The 16,636-nt window shown below is 43.3% G+C and overlaps 1 protein-coding gene across 2 annotated transcripts in view; it reads left to right on the plus strand.

The window, feature by feature from the left end:
* LOC130290757 (cytochrome P450 2F3-like) overlaps window positions 1-3,970 on the plus strand; it is a 92,770-nt gene extending 88,800 nt beyond the window's left edge. For both annotated transcript variants that reach the window (XM_056538815.1, XM_056538816.1), the window contains 2 exons: window positions 2,403-2,544; window positions 3,010-3,970. In XM_056538815.1, the coding sequence (XP_056394790.1) occupies window positions 2,403-2,544; window positions 3,010-3,191 (324 nt within the window). In that variant the 3' untranslated portion in view covers window positions 3,192-3,970. The remainder of the gene's footprint in view (window positions 1-2,402; window positions 2,545-3,009) is intronic.
* The last annotated feature ends 12,666 nt before the right edge of the window (window positions 3,971-16,636 follow it).

A 16,636-nucleotide genomic window follows, 5' to 3' on the forward strand; every position in this document is an offset into this window, starting at 1 on the left:
ACCCAAGGGGGGGGGTACTGTTACGCCGAGCGCTCCGGGTCCCCGCTCCTCCCCGGAGCGCTCGCTTCACTCTCCCCGCTGCAGCGCTCCGGTCACATCCTCTGACCCGGGGCGCTGCGATTCCGCTGCCAGCCGGGATGCGATTCGCGATGCGGGTAGCGCCCGCTCGCGATGCGCACCCCGGCTCCCGTACCTGACTCGCTCTCCGTCTGTCCTGTCCCGGCGCGCGCGGCCCCGCTCCCTATGGCGCGCGCGCGCCGGGTCTCTGCGATTTAAAGGGCCACTGCGCCGCTGATTGGCGCAGTGGTTCCAATTAGTGTGTTCACCTGTGCACTTCCCTATATCACCTCACTTCCCCTGCACTCCCTTGCCGGATCTTGTTGCCATTGTGCCAGTGAAAACGTTCCTTGTGTGTTCCTAGCCTGTGTTCCAGACCTTCTGCCGTTGCCCCTGACTACGATCCTTGCTGCCTGCCCCGACCTTCTGCTACGTCCGACCTTGCTTCTGCCTACTCCCTTGTACCGCGCCTATCTTCAGCAGCCAGAGAGGTGAGCCGTTGCTAGTGGATACGACCTGGTCACTACCGCCGCAGCAAGACCATCCCGCTTTGCGGCGGGCTCTGGTGAAAACCAGTAGTGGCTTAGAACCGGTCCACTAGCACGGTCCACGCCAATCCCTCTCTGGCACAGAGGATCCACTACCTGCCAGCCGGCATCGTGACACAGCTGGTGAGTACTTTTGCCTGGCCTTTCACAGTATCTAGGTCCTTGAGACTTTAACAGGAACAAAATAGTACACCACTTAGATGTACATATGTGGTATGCACCTGCTGTATGAGGGGAGACAAATGCGCTACAGTACGCTTAAAAAAGTTTTTGCGTACAACATCAGCCGGTGAGTACTTTTCCCTGGTCTTTCACAGTATATAGGCCATTAAGACTTGAACTGGAACAAAATAGTACACCACTTGGATGTATGTATGTGCTATGCACTTGTTAGGGGAGAAAAATGCGCTACAGTATGCTTAAAAAAGTATTTGCGCACAACACCAGTAGTACACACCAGTGCTGCAGCACATAGTCGCTGTGTACAACACCCAAAATTGCACTCTCTCTCTTAATCTCACTCCCTTCCCTATCAGTGATTTTAGGCAGAATCGCTGCTGTTCTGTGCAACACACTGCTCTCTGTCCCTCTCTGTAAGAGAACGCTGTGACTGGGAGGGGAATCGCTGCAGTAAGAATGCTTTTCTGTGAAACACACACTGCTCTCTGTCCCTCTATCTTTGCAACAGAACGCTGACTTGACTAGGAGATTAATCGCTGCTGGAAAAAAGCTTTTCTGTGCAACACACAGTGCTATCTGTCCCTATCTATATTTCTGCAGTGAAAGGCTGAAGTGACTACCCAGAATATGGCTGCGGATTATATAGGGCTGTGACATCAGAGGGGTGACTGGCTGCTGATGGGCTGCATGCTGCATGTGATTCAGGGTCATCCCGCCTACCCTTGTTCCCGCCTTCCCAGGTTTCCTTGCCCCATGTCCTCACATGTGGATCCGCCATTTTAGATGCCCTGGAGCCTGGACCGCACTAAATGGAGTTTAATGAAGCAATTTGGGCAAGAGAATCACGGCGATATTCTCATTCGTAGCAAATCAAAATTTTCCTAAAAATCAGAACGAATTCGGATTTGTCAGATTCGATTCGCTCATAGGAGTAGGTAATATTAATAAAAAGATATCGGCTATTTTCTCTATTTGTTTAACCTTACTTATACTTATTGGTGTTTGCAATTTCAATGTTGAGTTGTGCGGGTAGCGGCATGGTATTGTGCCACATAAAATGTGCCACACTAGAGACAATTTTTGGGTAATTTCCCAAATGTATACAGTATATGTATTTTCTGGGTCTCAGAAGTGCAGCACACCACACTTTTGAGTCCCAAAACACAAACATATACAGTACATTTAGGAAATTACCCGAATGTATTCACTTGTTAGGACTATAGTCAGAGAGGTCCTTGCCAGTGTTTTCACATGTGTGGAATATCTGAGCCTGTGTTTCCATCACATGACCAGGAAGATTTTTATGCTCCCTCTTTCTAGCAATTAATGGGGGTCCCTGACATTTCATTAAAGTTTTTTTTTTTTTTGCAATGCCAGGCACACCATGATACATAATTCATAAATAAGGAACACTAGGAAGACGTCAAACTTGCTGGGATCTGATGTTTCGATCCAATAATAATCATGAATTGATCTCTACAGGGAGTGACTGTAAACTATAATATTTCGCTTGACACAAGGAGACTTTCTACTATCTTTGAAAACTTAGATCCAAAAATGTTTATTTCATGTTATTTTCTATGTTAACTTTGTGAACCCATTTTATGCTTCCTTTAGGGCACATATGTCACCCCACTTCTGACCTCCGTTCATTACGATCCAGAATATTATGCTGAACCAAATATATTCAACCCCAACAATTTTTTGGACGAGAACAGTGTTTTTAAGAAGAATGATGCTCACATGCCCTTTGCAGCTGGTAAGGCGGCGTATGTCTTGATCTCTATCTATTGATTCATTTGTTAGTTAGCCCATAAAGCTAGAGAAATTATTTTGGAATAGTTTCAAGGAGAAGTCTCATGGAAAAAACATATCCTCTATCGGCAGGATAGGGGATAAGTTATAGAGCGCGGGGGTCCGAGCACTGGGGCCCCCCGCAATCTCCTCTATGGAGCCCTGGCTCTCCTCCACAGTGGCGCATCACGACCCCCGCCCGGTTCAAGGCAAGCCTCGAATGCTGTTCAACCATTCAAACTGCCCTTATAATCCATCACTGGTTGTGTAGATGAAATATGGGGAACTAATAAGCTTTCTCTATGAGTCAGTGGGGAATGCAGGAGTCATAGGTTTTCTGTATAAGTCCTTGCAAAAGAAGAACAGCTTTTTATGTGAAAATAATTGTTGGGCATTTACCATCAGTAATTTATGTTCTCTCTCTGTCCAGGAAAGCGAATCTGTCCCGGAGAGAGTCTGGCCCGAATGGAGCTCTTTCTGTTCTTCACATCTTTGCTGCAAAATTTTACCTTCAAACCCACAGTTTCAAAAGATGAATTAGATATCAGACCAATAGGAACCGGGCTTGGGAGTATTCCGCCAGAGTACAAGTGCTGTATTGTACCTCGCTAGCCTCTTATAGTCTATGAAAAATGGCTACATGTTATGTAATTAAATATACCCTTAAAAAGTAGGAAAGAAAACTTGGATATCTAAAACTCTATTAAAACATGTACTATATCCTAATACTTAACCCTTTGATAAGGGATAGAACATAAAAAAATATAATGGGTTGTATGGTTTATAGACCCAAGGCTAATAGGTTTAGTTACAATCTAAAATGAACCTATCTTTTTTTTTTTGCTTCATAAATCAGTAGTACAATATACTATATATGAAATATTGTAATATATCCTACTGGAATAAGTGGTATCTATGGTATCTACTAGTGTCTTGTACTTCTACAAAAAAAAATCCATCTTGTATAGAGACAGGAAGGAGGGAGATGAAGCTGCAGTATCTCTTCCCCAGTGTGTGTGAGAAGTTGTTATAGGGAAGGAGGAGACATCTGACTGGAGAGAACATACAGAACAACTGAGCCATCCCAACATACATCCTGAATAGAAAACATAGGGAAGAAACTATATAGATAATATGCCAGGGCAAATACCAGGGCAGCTAAATTCCTCATCTGTCACCCCCCAATTATATTCACTTTTTCTGTAAATGTATGAAATTGTACACGTGGAATGTTTGCAAATGGTGGACTTGGGATTAGTGATATTACTCCTGAAATATCATTTTATGTGGCACCTGTAAGATACACATTCAAATGCTGATGTATCTGCACTACACGGTTTATAATCTTACATGTAATAGTAGTATCTTGTCAAGAAATAAAGGTGATTTCATTTGAGTGCTTATTCTTGTTTTTTCTATATAAAGTTCAACTTCAATAAAAGATTGCAAGAATTGAAAACAGAAGATCAAGCACGTGATTAGGTACAACTTGTCCTGCCGCAATATATTCTGAAGTTATCACTGCTGTCTACACTTCCCTATACGTGACTCATGTAAACTCACACAGTATATCCAACTGAGGGCTTACTTGTACTCATCCCTACTATAAACATTACAGAAGTGTCTAAAGTCCAAAGGCAGCAAAATAGCAGTCAGAGACAGGGACATGGAAGTAACGTTTAAACTGGACTTCTCTCATTTATATTTTTTTAGTAACAAAATAAATGCAGCCTTTAAATTTTGGCACAAACAAATACAAAATAAATCCTGCTTGCCTAGCGCTAAATACACAAAATGTTCTCTCTATACAGACTGGCCACCTCATGACTCCAGCTCTTATCAGAGGTTCCTTACAGCCTCTCAGTGTAGACTTGGTTTCATCTTCTGTAAGCCCAGTATCCAGCCTCAGCACCCATGCTGACTGGGGCCAAGAAAGGCCATGGAAGGCCCAACAATAAAACCTGCCCTCCATCCCATAAAAATCTAGGCCCAACAACTGGACTTAAAGGGGTTTTCCAGGAATAGAAAAACACAGCTAAACAGCTCCACATCTGTCTCCAGAGTGAGTGTGGTTTTACAACTTGGTTCCATTTACTTCAGATGAAGAACAGTTTTTGAAAGAAAGTAGCTGTGTTTTTAATTCCTGGATAACCCCTTTAAATCAAATTCTGTAGCAAGCTAAGTCTTGACAGATATTTTAACTATTTCCTGGATTCTCCATATCTCAACCAGCTTTCCCTGAATAAGATATGCACTTCCTGAAAACCTGGTATCCATAGTCGAAAGGTACCTTGAGGAAATATAGCGAAGTACTCTAGGTCTTCCCCCCGGTACTTATAAACCAGTAAGTCTAAAATTTAGTGGCACTGCACATGCTGAAGAGGCATCTGTATGCAGGGACGGTTTTAGACTTAATGTGGCCCTGGGCGAAATTAAAAGTGGGGCCCCAAAAACCAAACAAGTCAGTCACATTTAATTAATTCAGGAGGTAGCATGCCAAGAGTGTTGCAAGTTTATTAACCTCTTAAGGACGTAGGGCATACCTGTAAGCCCTGCGCCCCTGCTATGACGTGGGCTATCAGCCAATGAGATAGAATTTGGTGTTTTGTAATTTGGTGTTTTGTAATTTGTTGTATGATGTAACATGATCTAATTGGCTATTGAAAAAAAAGAAAACAATAAAGAATAAAAAAAAAAAATTCAACTTCAGTTTTAAAATAATAATAATAATATTAATAAAAAAAAAAAAACTTTCCCAGCAGCTCAGTCGGGCTGTCCAGGACCGCCGCGGTGAAATCGGCTGGATCAGCAGAGCGCCGATAACACTGATTTATGCTATGGCATAGCATTGAATATTGTATGCAATCATGTAATAGTCCACTATGGGGACTAAAAATGTGTAAAAAAATAAATAAAAAAGTTCATAAATGTAATTTAACCCCTTCCCGAATAAAGTTTCAATCACCCCCCTTTTCCCATAAAAAAGAAAATATGTAAACAAAAATAAACATAAACATATGTGGTATTGTCACGTGCGTAAATGTCCGAACTATAAAAATATAATGTTTATAAAAAATCCCACGGTCAATGGCGTATACGTAAAAAAAAAAATTCCAAAATTCTAGATTCAAAAAGTCCAAAATTGCGTATTTTTGGTAATTTTGCATTCCCTAAAAAAAATGCATAAAAAGCGATCAAAAAGTCCCTTCAAAACAAAATGGTACCAATAAAAACTACAGATCATGGCGCAAAAAATGAGCCATCATACATCCCCATACGCAGAAAAATTAAAAGTTATAGGGGTCAGAAGATGCCAATTTTAAACGTACTAATTTTGGTGCATGTAGTTGTATTTTTTTTTTTTATTAGAATAATAACATAAAACCTACATAAATTGGGTATCCTTCTAACCATGTGGACCTACAGAATAAATATGTGTCACTTTTACCGAAAAGTGCACTGCGCAGAAACAGAAGCTGCTAAAAACTACAAAATGTTGTTTTTTTTTGTTTTGTTTTTTTTTCAGTTTTATTCCCACAAATATTTTTTTTTGGTTTCATCATAGATTTTGTGGTGAAATTACTGATGTCATTACAAAGTAAAATTGATAATGCATAAAACAAGCCCTCTTATGGGTCTGTAGGTGGAAAACTGAAAGCGTTATGGTTTTTAGAAGGTGAGGAGAAAAAAATGAAAGTGCAAAAATGGTCCTGAAATGGTCAAAAGATTAGGAGCACAAGCCACAAAGAGTATGTCCCTGTAGACACAATATCGCTATATTGTTAAATAAAAACCACAATACATAGACCAATATTCTCACATACAGTAAGATATGGTGGTAGATACCCGCTATACGCTGGCACCCTGCAGATGAGATTTGTAGTATTCCAACAGCTGGAGGCACCCTGGTTGCGAAACATTCACATATACACACACACATGCATAAATCAGTGTTTCCCAATCAAATGTTAGTGCCATGAGATTTTGCAGCTGCTACAATATTTGCTGCACTAAGGTTTGGCCTTAGGTAGGCCTAGTGACAGATAGTGACAGATGCACCACTGTATATCACATAAATAAAAAATAAAAAACTATACATATGCACATGAATACATACAACACATACATACTCAATCACACATATATCATACATGTGTATATACATACATGCATTACACACACGTACAGCACACTGTACACAAATACATGTAACAGATAAACTGTTTACAGCACACATGTACATCTACACATTACATCTACTTACTTTTATTGAAGGCTGGCTGGGTGTTAAAGGAGCCTCTCACTGCCAGCACTATGTAAATTATCTCTGCAGCGAGGCTCAATCCTGGATGCTGCTGGCTGCAGGGCTACACTGCTTCCCCTAGCTACAAACACTATAGCAGCTGCAGGGGGCCCTCTGGAGGACAGGGGGCCCTAGGCAATTGCCCAATTTGCCATGCCCTAATGCCAGCCCTGTCTATATGCCTATAAACTGGAATTTTGAACTTTTGATGCAGGCAGCTGCAATTTAGCTATTTGAAAAGAGTTAAAAAGGGACATGTGACCAACCAAAAAAAATGTTGATTTAACTTTGATTAAATAGCTTAGGCTATCCTGATCACACTACTTTTTACAGTTTCTTGATACATCCTCCAGTTCCTAAGATTTTAAGGGTTTATAGTTTGACAACTCAGGGAATGTTCACATGTGGACTTCATTTTAATAAGTCACTTAGTGACTCTAAGGTCATGGGCGGGATTATACAGTCAGAGTGTGTGAATGTTGCACATTGAGAGGTGTGTATGCCTAATACATACCCCCTGACTGTATGTTCCTGCCCTTCACCTGATTCACGCCTATTATTAAAATTAAGTTCACGCCCATCTGACTGATTCCCTGAACTGTCAGACAAACTATAACCTCTCATATCTCAGGACGGGTGTATCAAGACACTGTAAAAAGGGTGTCTGATCAGGGCACCCTAAGTTATTTCATGATAATGCTAAATTATTTTAGGGGAGTTGGCCACAGGTCCTCTTAAAGCTTTAGCCTGCGGCTAGGTGTGTTTAGAACCAGACTGTGCTGTTCTATGGGACTCCTGGTGAGGGAACTGCTAATCTCTTATGTAAAGGAAAACAAGAATAACAGGTTGTTGCATAACTGTACTGTGGTTGATTGGGCTGAGGATAGTTCCGCGTTGTACTCTAGTCAGGGACTGACATCTGTTTACTTAGCATCTGGACAAGGCTAGGAATTTCTATTTAGTTTTTTTTTTTTTTGTGAGATAACACTCGTGAGATAACACTGGCAAGGAAGCAAATATAAACCATTCCACTGCTCAAAAAAATAAAGGGAACACTCAAACAACACAATGTAACTCCAAGTCAATGACACTTCTGTGAAATCACACTGTCCACTCTTGATTGACAATCAATTTTGATTGACAATCAATTTCACATGCTGTTGTGCAAATGGAACAGACAACCGGTGGAAATTATAGGCAATTAGCAAGACACCCCCAATAAAGGAGTGGTTCTGCAGGTGGTAACCACCGACCACTTCTCAGTTCCTATGCTTCCTGGCTGATGTTTTGGTCCCTTTTGAATGCTGGCGGTGCTTTCACTCTAGTGGTAGCATGAGACGGAGTCTACAATCCACACAAGTGGCTCAGGTAGTGCAGCTCATCCAGGATGGCACATCAATGCGAGCTGTGGCAAGAAGGTTTGCTGTGTCTGTCAGCCTAGTGTCCAGAGCATGGAGGCGCTACCAGGAGACAGGCCAGAACATCAGGAGACGTGGAGGAGGCCGTAGGAGTGCAACAACCCAGCAGCAGGACCGCTACCTCCGCCTTTGTACAAGGAGGAGCACTACAAGAACCCTGCAAAATGACCTCCAGCAGGCCACAAATGTGCATGTATCCACTCAAACGGTCAGAAACAGACTCCATGAGGGTGGTATGAGGGCCCAACGTCCACAGGTGGGGGTTGTGCTTACAGCCCAACCCCATGCAGGAAGTTTGGCATTGGCCAGAGAACACCAAGATTGGCCAATTCGCCACTGGCGCCCTGTGCTCTTCACAAATGAAAGCAGGTTCACACTGAGCACATGTGACAGACATGACAGAGTCTGGAGATGCTGTGGAGAGCATTCTGCTGCCTGCAACATATGCTGATGTGGTTGGCCCTGGGTTCCTCCTAATGCAAAACAATGCTAGACCTCATGTGGCTGGAGTGTGTCAGCAGTTCCTGCAAGAAAAAGGCATTGATTTTATTGTGGTGTCCCGGTATTGGATTGTATCCGTTACCTTGTGGTGAGGTCCCCAAAATCAGAGTCCCTAGGTACCGGTGGGGTCCTCATCAATAGTTAGCCCCTTGTCACCCCTGTAATAGTTAAAATTATTTAAATTCAATGTGTAAATATGTAAATAAAGTGTACTTACCTTGTTGTAGCATCGCAGGACCTGCGGGTCACGTGATGCGTTCCAGAACTCTATGGTTTTATGGTTCAAGGACCTTTGGAGGAAGTCAGGTGGTCGCCCACCATGCATTGTAACGGTGAGTGACAGCTGACATGGACCAATCCAAAATAACCCTGCCCCTGCCCATATAAGGGAGCGGCGCCCATTAATCTCTCTCTTTCCTCGTGGGCTGCCGATAGAGGAGGATCTGCGCAGCTGTCGTCAGCAGTGACTAGGCCCAAGCCTTGTGGCAACGGCCATCTTACAAAACTGTGAGTTACCTCAATCCTTGTTAAGTCTGCAAGATCACCGGACCTAATCAGACCCCTAAATCCGGACGGATCTCTGCATCTCTCCTAATTCTAATAATCCTTTGGATAAGCTAATGGTCCGCAGCATCTGTCAATCACTGCCGTACTACATCGAGACTGTATTGCTAAGACTGTTGCTGTTAATTGGATGTACCGCAAGTACCTCAGTAAAGTTTATACAAGTTCAAGTTCATCCCTATTGTGGACCTTTATTCATTTAAGCACGCACCTATCGTTTCTGGGAAGGGTGGCGATAGGCCGAAGATTCACCTCAGCGTATTAACCCTCACCCTGGCGTCACAAGTGACAGGGGTTAAATTAACCCCTCATATACCGAAGCAACACCCCGACTACACTACACCCCCAAGCCCCTATCACACTATGGACTGGCCGCTCGTTCCCCAGATCTGAATCCGATTGAGCACATCTGAGACATCATGTCTCGCTACATCCACCAACAACAAACTATCTAGGAGTTGGTGGATGCTTTAGTCCAGGTCTGGGAGGACATCCCTCAGGAGACCATCCTCCACCTCATCAGGAGCATGCCCAGGCATTTTAGGGAGGTCATACGGGCACGTGGAGGCCACACACACTACTGAGTCTCATTGTGACTTGTTTTAAGGACATTACATAAAGTTGGATCAGCCTGTAGTGTGGTTTTCCACTTTGATTTTGAGTGTGACTCCATATCCGGACCTCCATGGGTTGATACATTTGATTTCCATTGATAATTTTTATGTGATTTTGTTGTCAGCACATTCAACTATGTAAAGACGAAAGTATTTCATACGATTAGTTCATTCATTCAGATCTAGGATGTGTTATCTTAGTGTTCTCTTTATTTTTTTTGAGCAGTGTATTTATGTCTTTTGAGTCCTTAGTTGTTGTGTTTACTGTACCCTACCCTTATTCCCCAGAGAATGGTGATCCCTCAAAACTGCTTGTCAGAGGTATCACCGGGGGGGGCTAATGGGGCTGCAGCCCCGGGTGGAGCATTCATAGCCCCAGGTCTCACTGTCAGGCGTGACGTCACAAGGGGGCAGGCGTGAACACGGAAGCCCGCACAGAGCGTTCGGAACTCAGTGTTCTGGATGCTGGGTAGTGGAGTAACCCTTTAAACCTATTTTTTTTCCCACACCTCCTCCTGCCCGGTGACTACCTGGTCTAGTTCAGGGGAGGCACAGAGCTATGCTCCTCCCTCTCCCCTGCACCATATAGAGGCTTCAGGCAGCCACAATATGGAGGCTCCATCTCACCTATGGCCTTGGCTTCTCTTCTGATTTCCTTTCCTCTAGTGGTGACTGGAGTTAAAGTTGGAGATTACGCAGAGGAATGACAGTGTACATACAGACTGTGCTCTGCTTCCAGAACCTGGATGTAAAAGTAAAGTGTGATACAGAAGCTCCTGAGCTCCCTCCCCTGACCTCAACTCTTTTCCCGGTGTCATTGAATGTCATTGAAGCCGCAGCAGAGCAGACACTAGAAGGAAGTTGGAGAGGTCCGTGACAGGTCAGGAGCTCACCATCACTGATAACCTGTCTCCCCTCCATTGCCCAACTTGTGTACAAAAACCTCCCTCTCAATCCACAACCTCAGAGCACCAATCTGTAGGAAGTAAAAAAAATAAAATATGCAGTGGGCTTAACCCCTTAAGGACGGAGCCCATTTTCACCTCTAGGACGAAGCCCTTTTTTGCAAATCTGACCCCTGTCACTTTAAACATTAATAACTCTGGAATGCTTTTACTTATCCTTCTGATTCTGAGAATGTTTTTTCATGACATATTCTACTTTAACATAGTGGTAAATTTGTGTGGTAACTTGCATCCTTTCTTGGTGAAAAATCCCCAAATTTGATGAAAAAAATAAAAATTTTGCATTTTTCTAACTTTGAAGCTCTCTGCTTGTAAGGAAAATGGATATTCCAAATACATTTTTTTTTTGGGTTCACATATACAATATGTCTACTTTATGTTTGCATCATAAAATTGACGAGTTTTTACTTTTGGAAGACACCAGAGGGCTTCAAAGTTCAGCAGCAATTTTCCAATTTTTCACAAAATTTTCAAACTCACTATTTTTCAGGGACCAGTTCAGGTTTGAAGTGGATTTGAAGGGTCTTCATATTAGACATACCCCATATTATACCATTATAAAAACTGCACCCCCAAAGTATTCAAAATGACATTCAGTAAATGTTTTAACCGTTTAGGTGTTTCACAGGAAAAGCAGCAAAGTGAAGGAGAAAATTCAAAATCTTCATTTTTTACACTCGCATGTTCTTGTAGACCCAATTTTTGAATTTTTACAAGGGGTAAAAGGAGAAAATGTATACTTGTATGTGTAACCCAATTTCTTTCGAGCAAGCACATACCTCATATGTCTATGTAAAGTGTTCGGCGGGCGCAGTAGAGGGCTCAGAAGCGAAGGAGCGACAAGGGGATTTTAGAGCGTACGTTTTTCTGAAATGGTTTTTGGGGGGCATGTCGCATTTAGGAAGCCCCTATGGTGCCAGAACAGCAAAAAAAAAAAAAAAAAACAGCTGTTTGAGGTCTGGGCATGCTGTGAGTTGTAGTTTTGCAACATCTGGAGGGCTACAGTTTGAGACCACTTAGTGATCCACAACCTGAACCCCTCTAAATATTGCAAAACTACAAGTCCCAGCATGCCCACACAGCAAACAGCTGTCTGGGAATGCTGGGAGTTGTATTTTTGCAACATCTGGAGGGCCACGGTTTAGAGACCACTGTAAACTGTGGCCCTCCGGATGTTGCTAGGCAACAACTCACCTAGCAGGACCCGGAAGTATTGCTGCCGCCGCCGCCGCACGTGGGGGAGGATCGCGCTCCGGGATCCGGGAAAGGGACCTTCGGCGCCGACCTTCCCTGGACAGTTCCCCCGTTTTGCCCGGACACCGATAGGTGGGCAAAGCGGGGGAATGGAACTTTAACCCCCCCTCCCCCGGTCTGCTATCGGTCGGTCACTCGGCCGACCAATAGCAGGGATAGGAGAGGTGGCACCCCTGCCACCAAACTCCTATCCCTTCAGGGAGATCCATCTTATTTTCCGTGTCACAGGGTCACCAGTAACCCGTATGACCCGGAATCGCGCAGATCGCAGGTCTGAATTGACCTGCGATTTGCGCGCATCGCGGTCATGGGGGGGGTCTCAGGACCCCCCTCGGCGAAGTGCCGGGATGCCTGCTGTTAGATAACAGCAGTCTTCCCGGCCCGATCACCGCTACCGGTGACGCGGCGCTCCCGGAACCCCGCGACGTACATGTATGTCGCCGCGCGCCAAGTGACACTTTGCGGCGCCATACATGTACATCGCTCGTCGTGAAGGGGTTAAAGGGGTACTCCACTGGCCAGCAGCGCTGTGGGGGTTGGCCACGCCACCTCATGACATCAGACCATGCACCCTCAATGGGGGTACCATGCCATGCATGGTCTGATATCACGACGGGGCTTGGCCAACCCCTGCAGCACGCACACATCATTCGGAACTAAATGTCTATGGGAGGGGGAAAGGGCCAAATAGAAAACAAATGAATTTACAAAGAATTTAGAACAGCTTTTAGAGGAAAGCTGGGTAATATGTAATATAATATGTGTAATATGCCTAACAGTACAGATACTCAGCTTTCTTGGCTTCTAAATGGCAGACTTCAAGCTGCCTCTTTGTCTCCGTCTCACTGTTTCCATTACAGTCCGTTTACTTTTACTGTATACAAAAATGTGGGCAACTACGCTATTTTGTACCGCAAAAAAGCATATAAGTTATGGTCCATTGAGTGACAGCCTCTGCAGGAATGACCAACTCTGCTGCTTGTCATCCTGCTTTTCCAGAAACAGATAACATTTTCCACATCTCTTTGATTGTCTATTTATTAGATAGAATGCCTTTTTAATCTTTTAAAGGGGTACTCCGGTGGAAAACCTTTTATTTATTTATTTTTTTTTTAAATCAACTGGTGCCAGAAAGTTATACAGATTTGTAAATTACTTCTATTTAAAAATCATAACCCTTCCAGAACTTATCAGCTGCTGTATGCTCCAGAGGAAGTTCTTTTTTGAATTTCTTTCCAGTCTGACCACAGTGCTCTCTGCTGACAAATCAGTCCATGTCAGGAACTGTCCAGAGTACAAGCAAATCCCCATAGCAAACCTCTCCTACTCTGGACAGTTCCTGACATGGACTGAGGTGTCAGCAGAGAGCACTGTTGTCAGACAGAAAAGAAATTCAAAAAGAGAGGAACTTCCTCTGGAGCAGCACGAAAACAGCGTTCAGAACATTTACTTCCAAATGCTGGCCAGTGGAGTACCCCTTTAAAGCTAAACTGACAGCTGGTTCACCTGCACTAAACCCAATACATGTGGCTATAGGGTGAGATTTATCAAAACCTGTCCAGAGGAAAAGTTGCCCAGTTGCCCATAACAGCCAATCAGATTGCTTCTTTCATTTTGCAGAGGCCTTTTCAAAAATGAAAGAAGCAATCTGATTGGTTGCTATGGGCAACTGGGCAACTTTTCCTCTGCACAGGTTTTGATAAATCTCCCCCATAGTGTGGGTGAACCAGGTTAAAATGTGGTAAAGCCTACCATTATCCCTGGTACGGTTCTGGGGATAAACCTGTCATTAGCCGTAAATGCTAATATGTTAATCGCCAGCTCTGCTGTCAGGACAGGTGGGGAGTCTCCAAACCACAGCAGACACATAAGGGTCGTCATCATCATACACATGGGGTTACAGTCATCATTAATAAGTAGTACATGGCTGACCTTTGCGTTATATTTACTGAAATTTTATGCCATTTTTAAATATGAAAATAAATAACTCCAGTCAGGACATTTGTGTATTCTGCCTCTCACTGTGTCTGACCAGTGTGGAGATACTCTGCAGACCTCCGCTGTGGTATTTGTCCATAATGTGATCATTGTATTGAGCCATAGTACGGTGGCAAATTTAGTAGTCCCATATTGTTTTTTATTTAGCAACAATATGGTGGTATTATGCAGAGGTGCTGCTATTTTGTTATGGAATAGTGGTATTATTCAGTCACAATATGGCACTTTATGGTGTTACGGTATGGTGGTAAAATATTTAGTCCCTGTATGTATTATTATTTGGAGGCAGACTCTAGATTCCGGTACAGCATGGTATTCTGTATTTCCCAGTAGAGCACATGAGTCTTGGTGAAGACAGTGCACACCACTGAACACCAGGACCAGACTGTGCAGTACATACTGACTGGCATCTACATTTATCAGTTATACCACCAATAATTATAATTTTTACAGTATAACGACTAATGATAAATGACTTTTGTTGGTTTTTAATCAGAATATCAATTGCTTAGAATGGATGGAATCCTGATGACAATTTGCTAACGTAAATAGGCCCTATATTGGGGGGCAAATTTTTAGTTAGTGCCTAGAGCTGCAAGAGTTGCAAATTCAGCTCGTTCCCCAGACCTGAATCCGATTGAGCACATCTGGGACATCATGTCTCGCTACATCCACAGACTGTCCAGGAGTTGGCGGATGCTTTAGTCCAGGTCTGGGAGGACATCCCTCAGGAGACCATCCTCCACCTCATCAGGAGCATGCCCAGGCATTGTAGGGAGGCCATACGGGCACGTGGAGGCCACACACACTACTGAGTCTCATTGTGACTTGTTTTAAGGACATTACGTAAAGTTGGATCAGCCTGTAGTGTGGTTTTCCACTTAGATTTTGAGTGTGACTCCATATCCGGACCTCCATGGGTTGATACATTTAATTTCCATTGATAATTTTTGTGTGATTTTGTTGTCAGCACATTCAACTATGTAAAGACGAAAGTATTTCATACGATTAGTTCATTCATTCAGATCTAGGATGTGTTATCTTAGTGTTCTCTTTATTTTTTTTGAGCAGTGTAGTTATGTCTTTTGAGTCCTTAGTTGTTGTGTTTACTGTACCCTACCCTTATTCCCCAGAGAATGGTGATCCCTCAAAACTGCTTGTCAGAGGTATCACCGGGGGGGCTAATGGGGCTGCAGCCCCGGGTGGAGCATTCATAGCCCCAGGTCTCACTGTCAGGCGTGACGTCACAAGGGGGCAGGCGTGAACACTGAAGCCCGCACAGAGCATTCGGAACTCAGTGTTCTGGATGCTGGGTAGTGGAGTAACCCTTTAAACCTTTTTTTTTTTCCCACACCTCCTCCTGCCCGATGACTACCTGGTCTAGTTCAGGGGAGGCACAGAGCTATGCTCCTTCCTCTCCCCTGCACCATATAGAGGCTTCAGGCAGCCACAATATGGAGGCTCCATCTCACCTATGGCCTTGGCTTCTCTTCTGATTTCCTTTCCTCTAGTGGTGACTGGAGTTAAAGTTGGAGATTACGCAGAGGAATGACAGTGTACATACAGACTGTGCTCTGCTTCCAGAACCTGGATGTAAAAGTAAAGTGTGATACAGAAGCTCCTGAGCTCCCTCCCCTGACCTCAACTCTTTTCCCGGTGTCATTGAAGGTCATTGAAGCCGCAGCAGAGCAGACACTAGAAGGAAGTTGGAGAGGTCCGTGACAGGTCAGGAGCTCACCATCACTGATAACCTGTCTCCCCTCCATTGCCCAACTTGTGTACAAAAACCTCCCTCTCAATCCACAACCTCAGAGCACCAATCTGTAGGAAGTAAAAAAAATAAAATATGCAGTGGGCTTAACCCCTTAAGGACGGAGCCCATTTTCACCTCTAGGACCAAGCCCTTTTTTGCAAATCTGACCACTGTCACTTTAAACATTAATAACTCTGGAATGCTTTTACTTATCCTTCTGATTCTGAGAATGTTTTTCCGTGACATATTCTACTTTAACTTAGTGGTAAAATGTTATGGTAACTTGCATCCTTTCTTGGTGAAAAATCCCCAAATTTGATGAAAAAAATGAAAATTTTGCATTTTTCTAACTTTGAAGCTCTCTGCTTGTAAGGAAAATGGATATTCAAAATAATTTTTTTTTGGTTCACATATACAATATGTCTACTTTATGTTTGCATCATAAAATTTATGAGTTTTTACTTTTGGAAGACACCAGAGGGCTTCAAAGTTCAGCAGCAATTTTCCAATTTTTCACAAAATTTTCAAACTCACTATTTTTCAGGGACCAGTTCAGTTTTGAAGTGGATTTGAAGGGTCTTCATATTAGAAATACCTCATAAATGACCCCATTATAAAAACTGCACCCCCCAAAGTATTCAAAATGACATTCAGTAAATGTTTTAATCCTTTAGGTGTTTCACAGGA

Source organism: Hyla sarda, chromosome 9 (genome assembly GCF_029499605.1).
Source record: "Hyla sarda isolate aHylSar1 chromosome 9, aHylSar1.hap1, whole genome shotgun sequence".
Lineage (NCBI taxonomy): Eukaryota > Metazoa > Chordata > Amphibia > Anura > Hylidae > Hyla > Hyla sarda.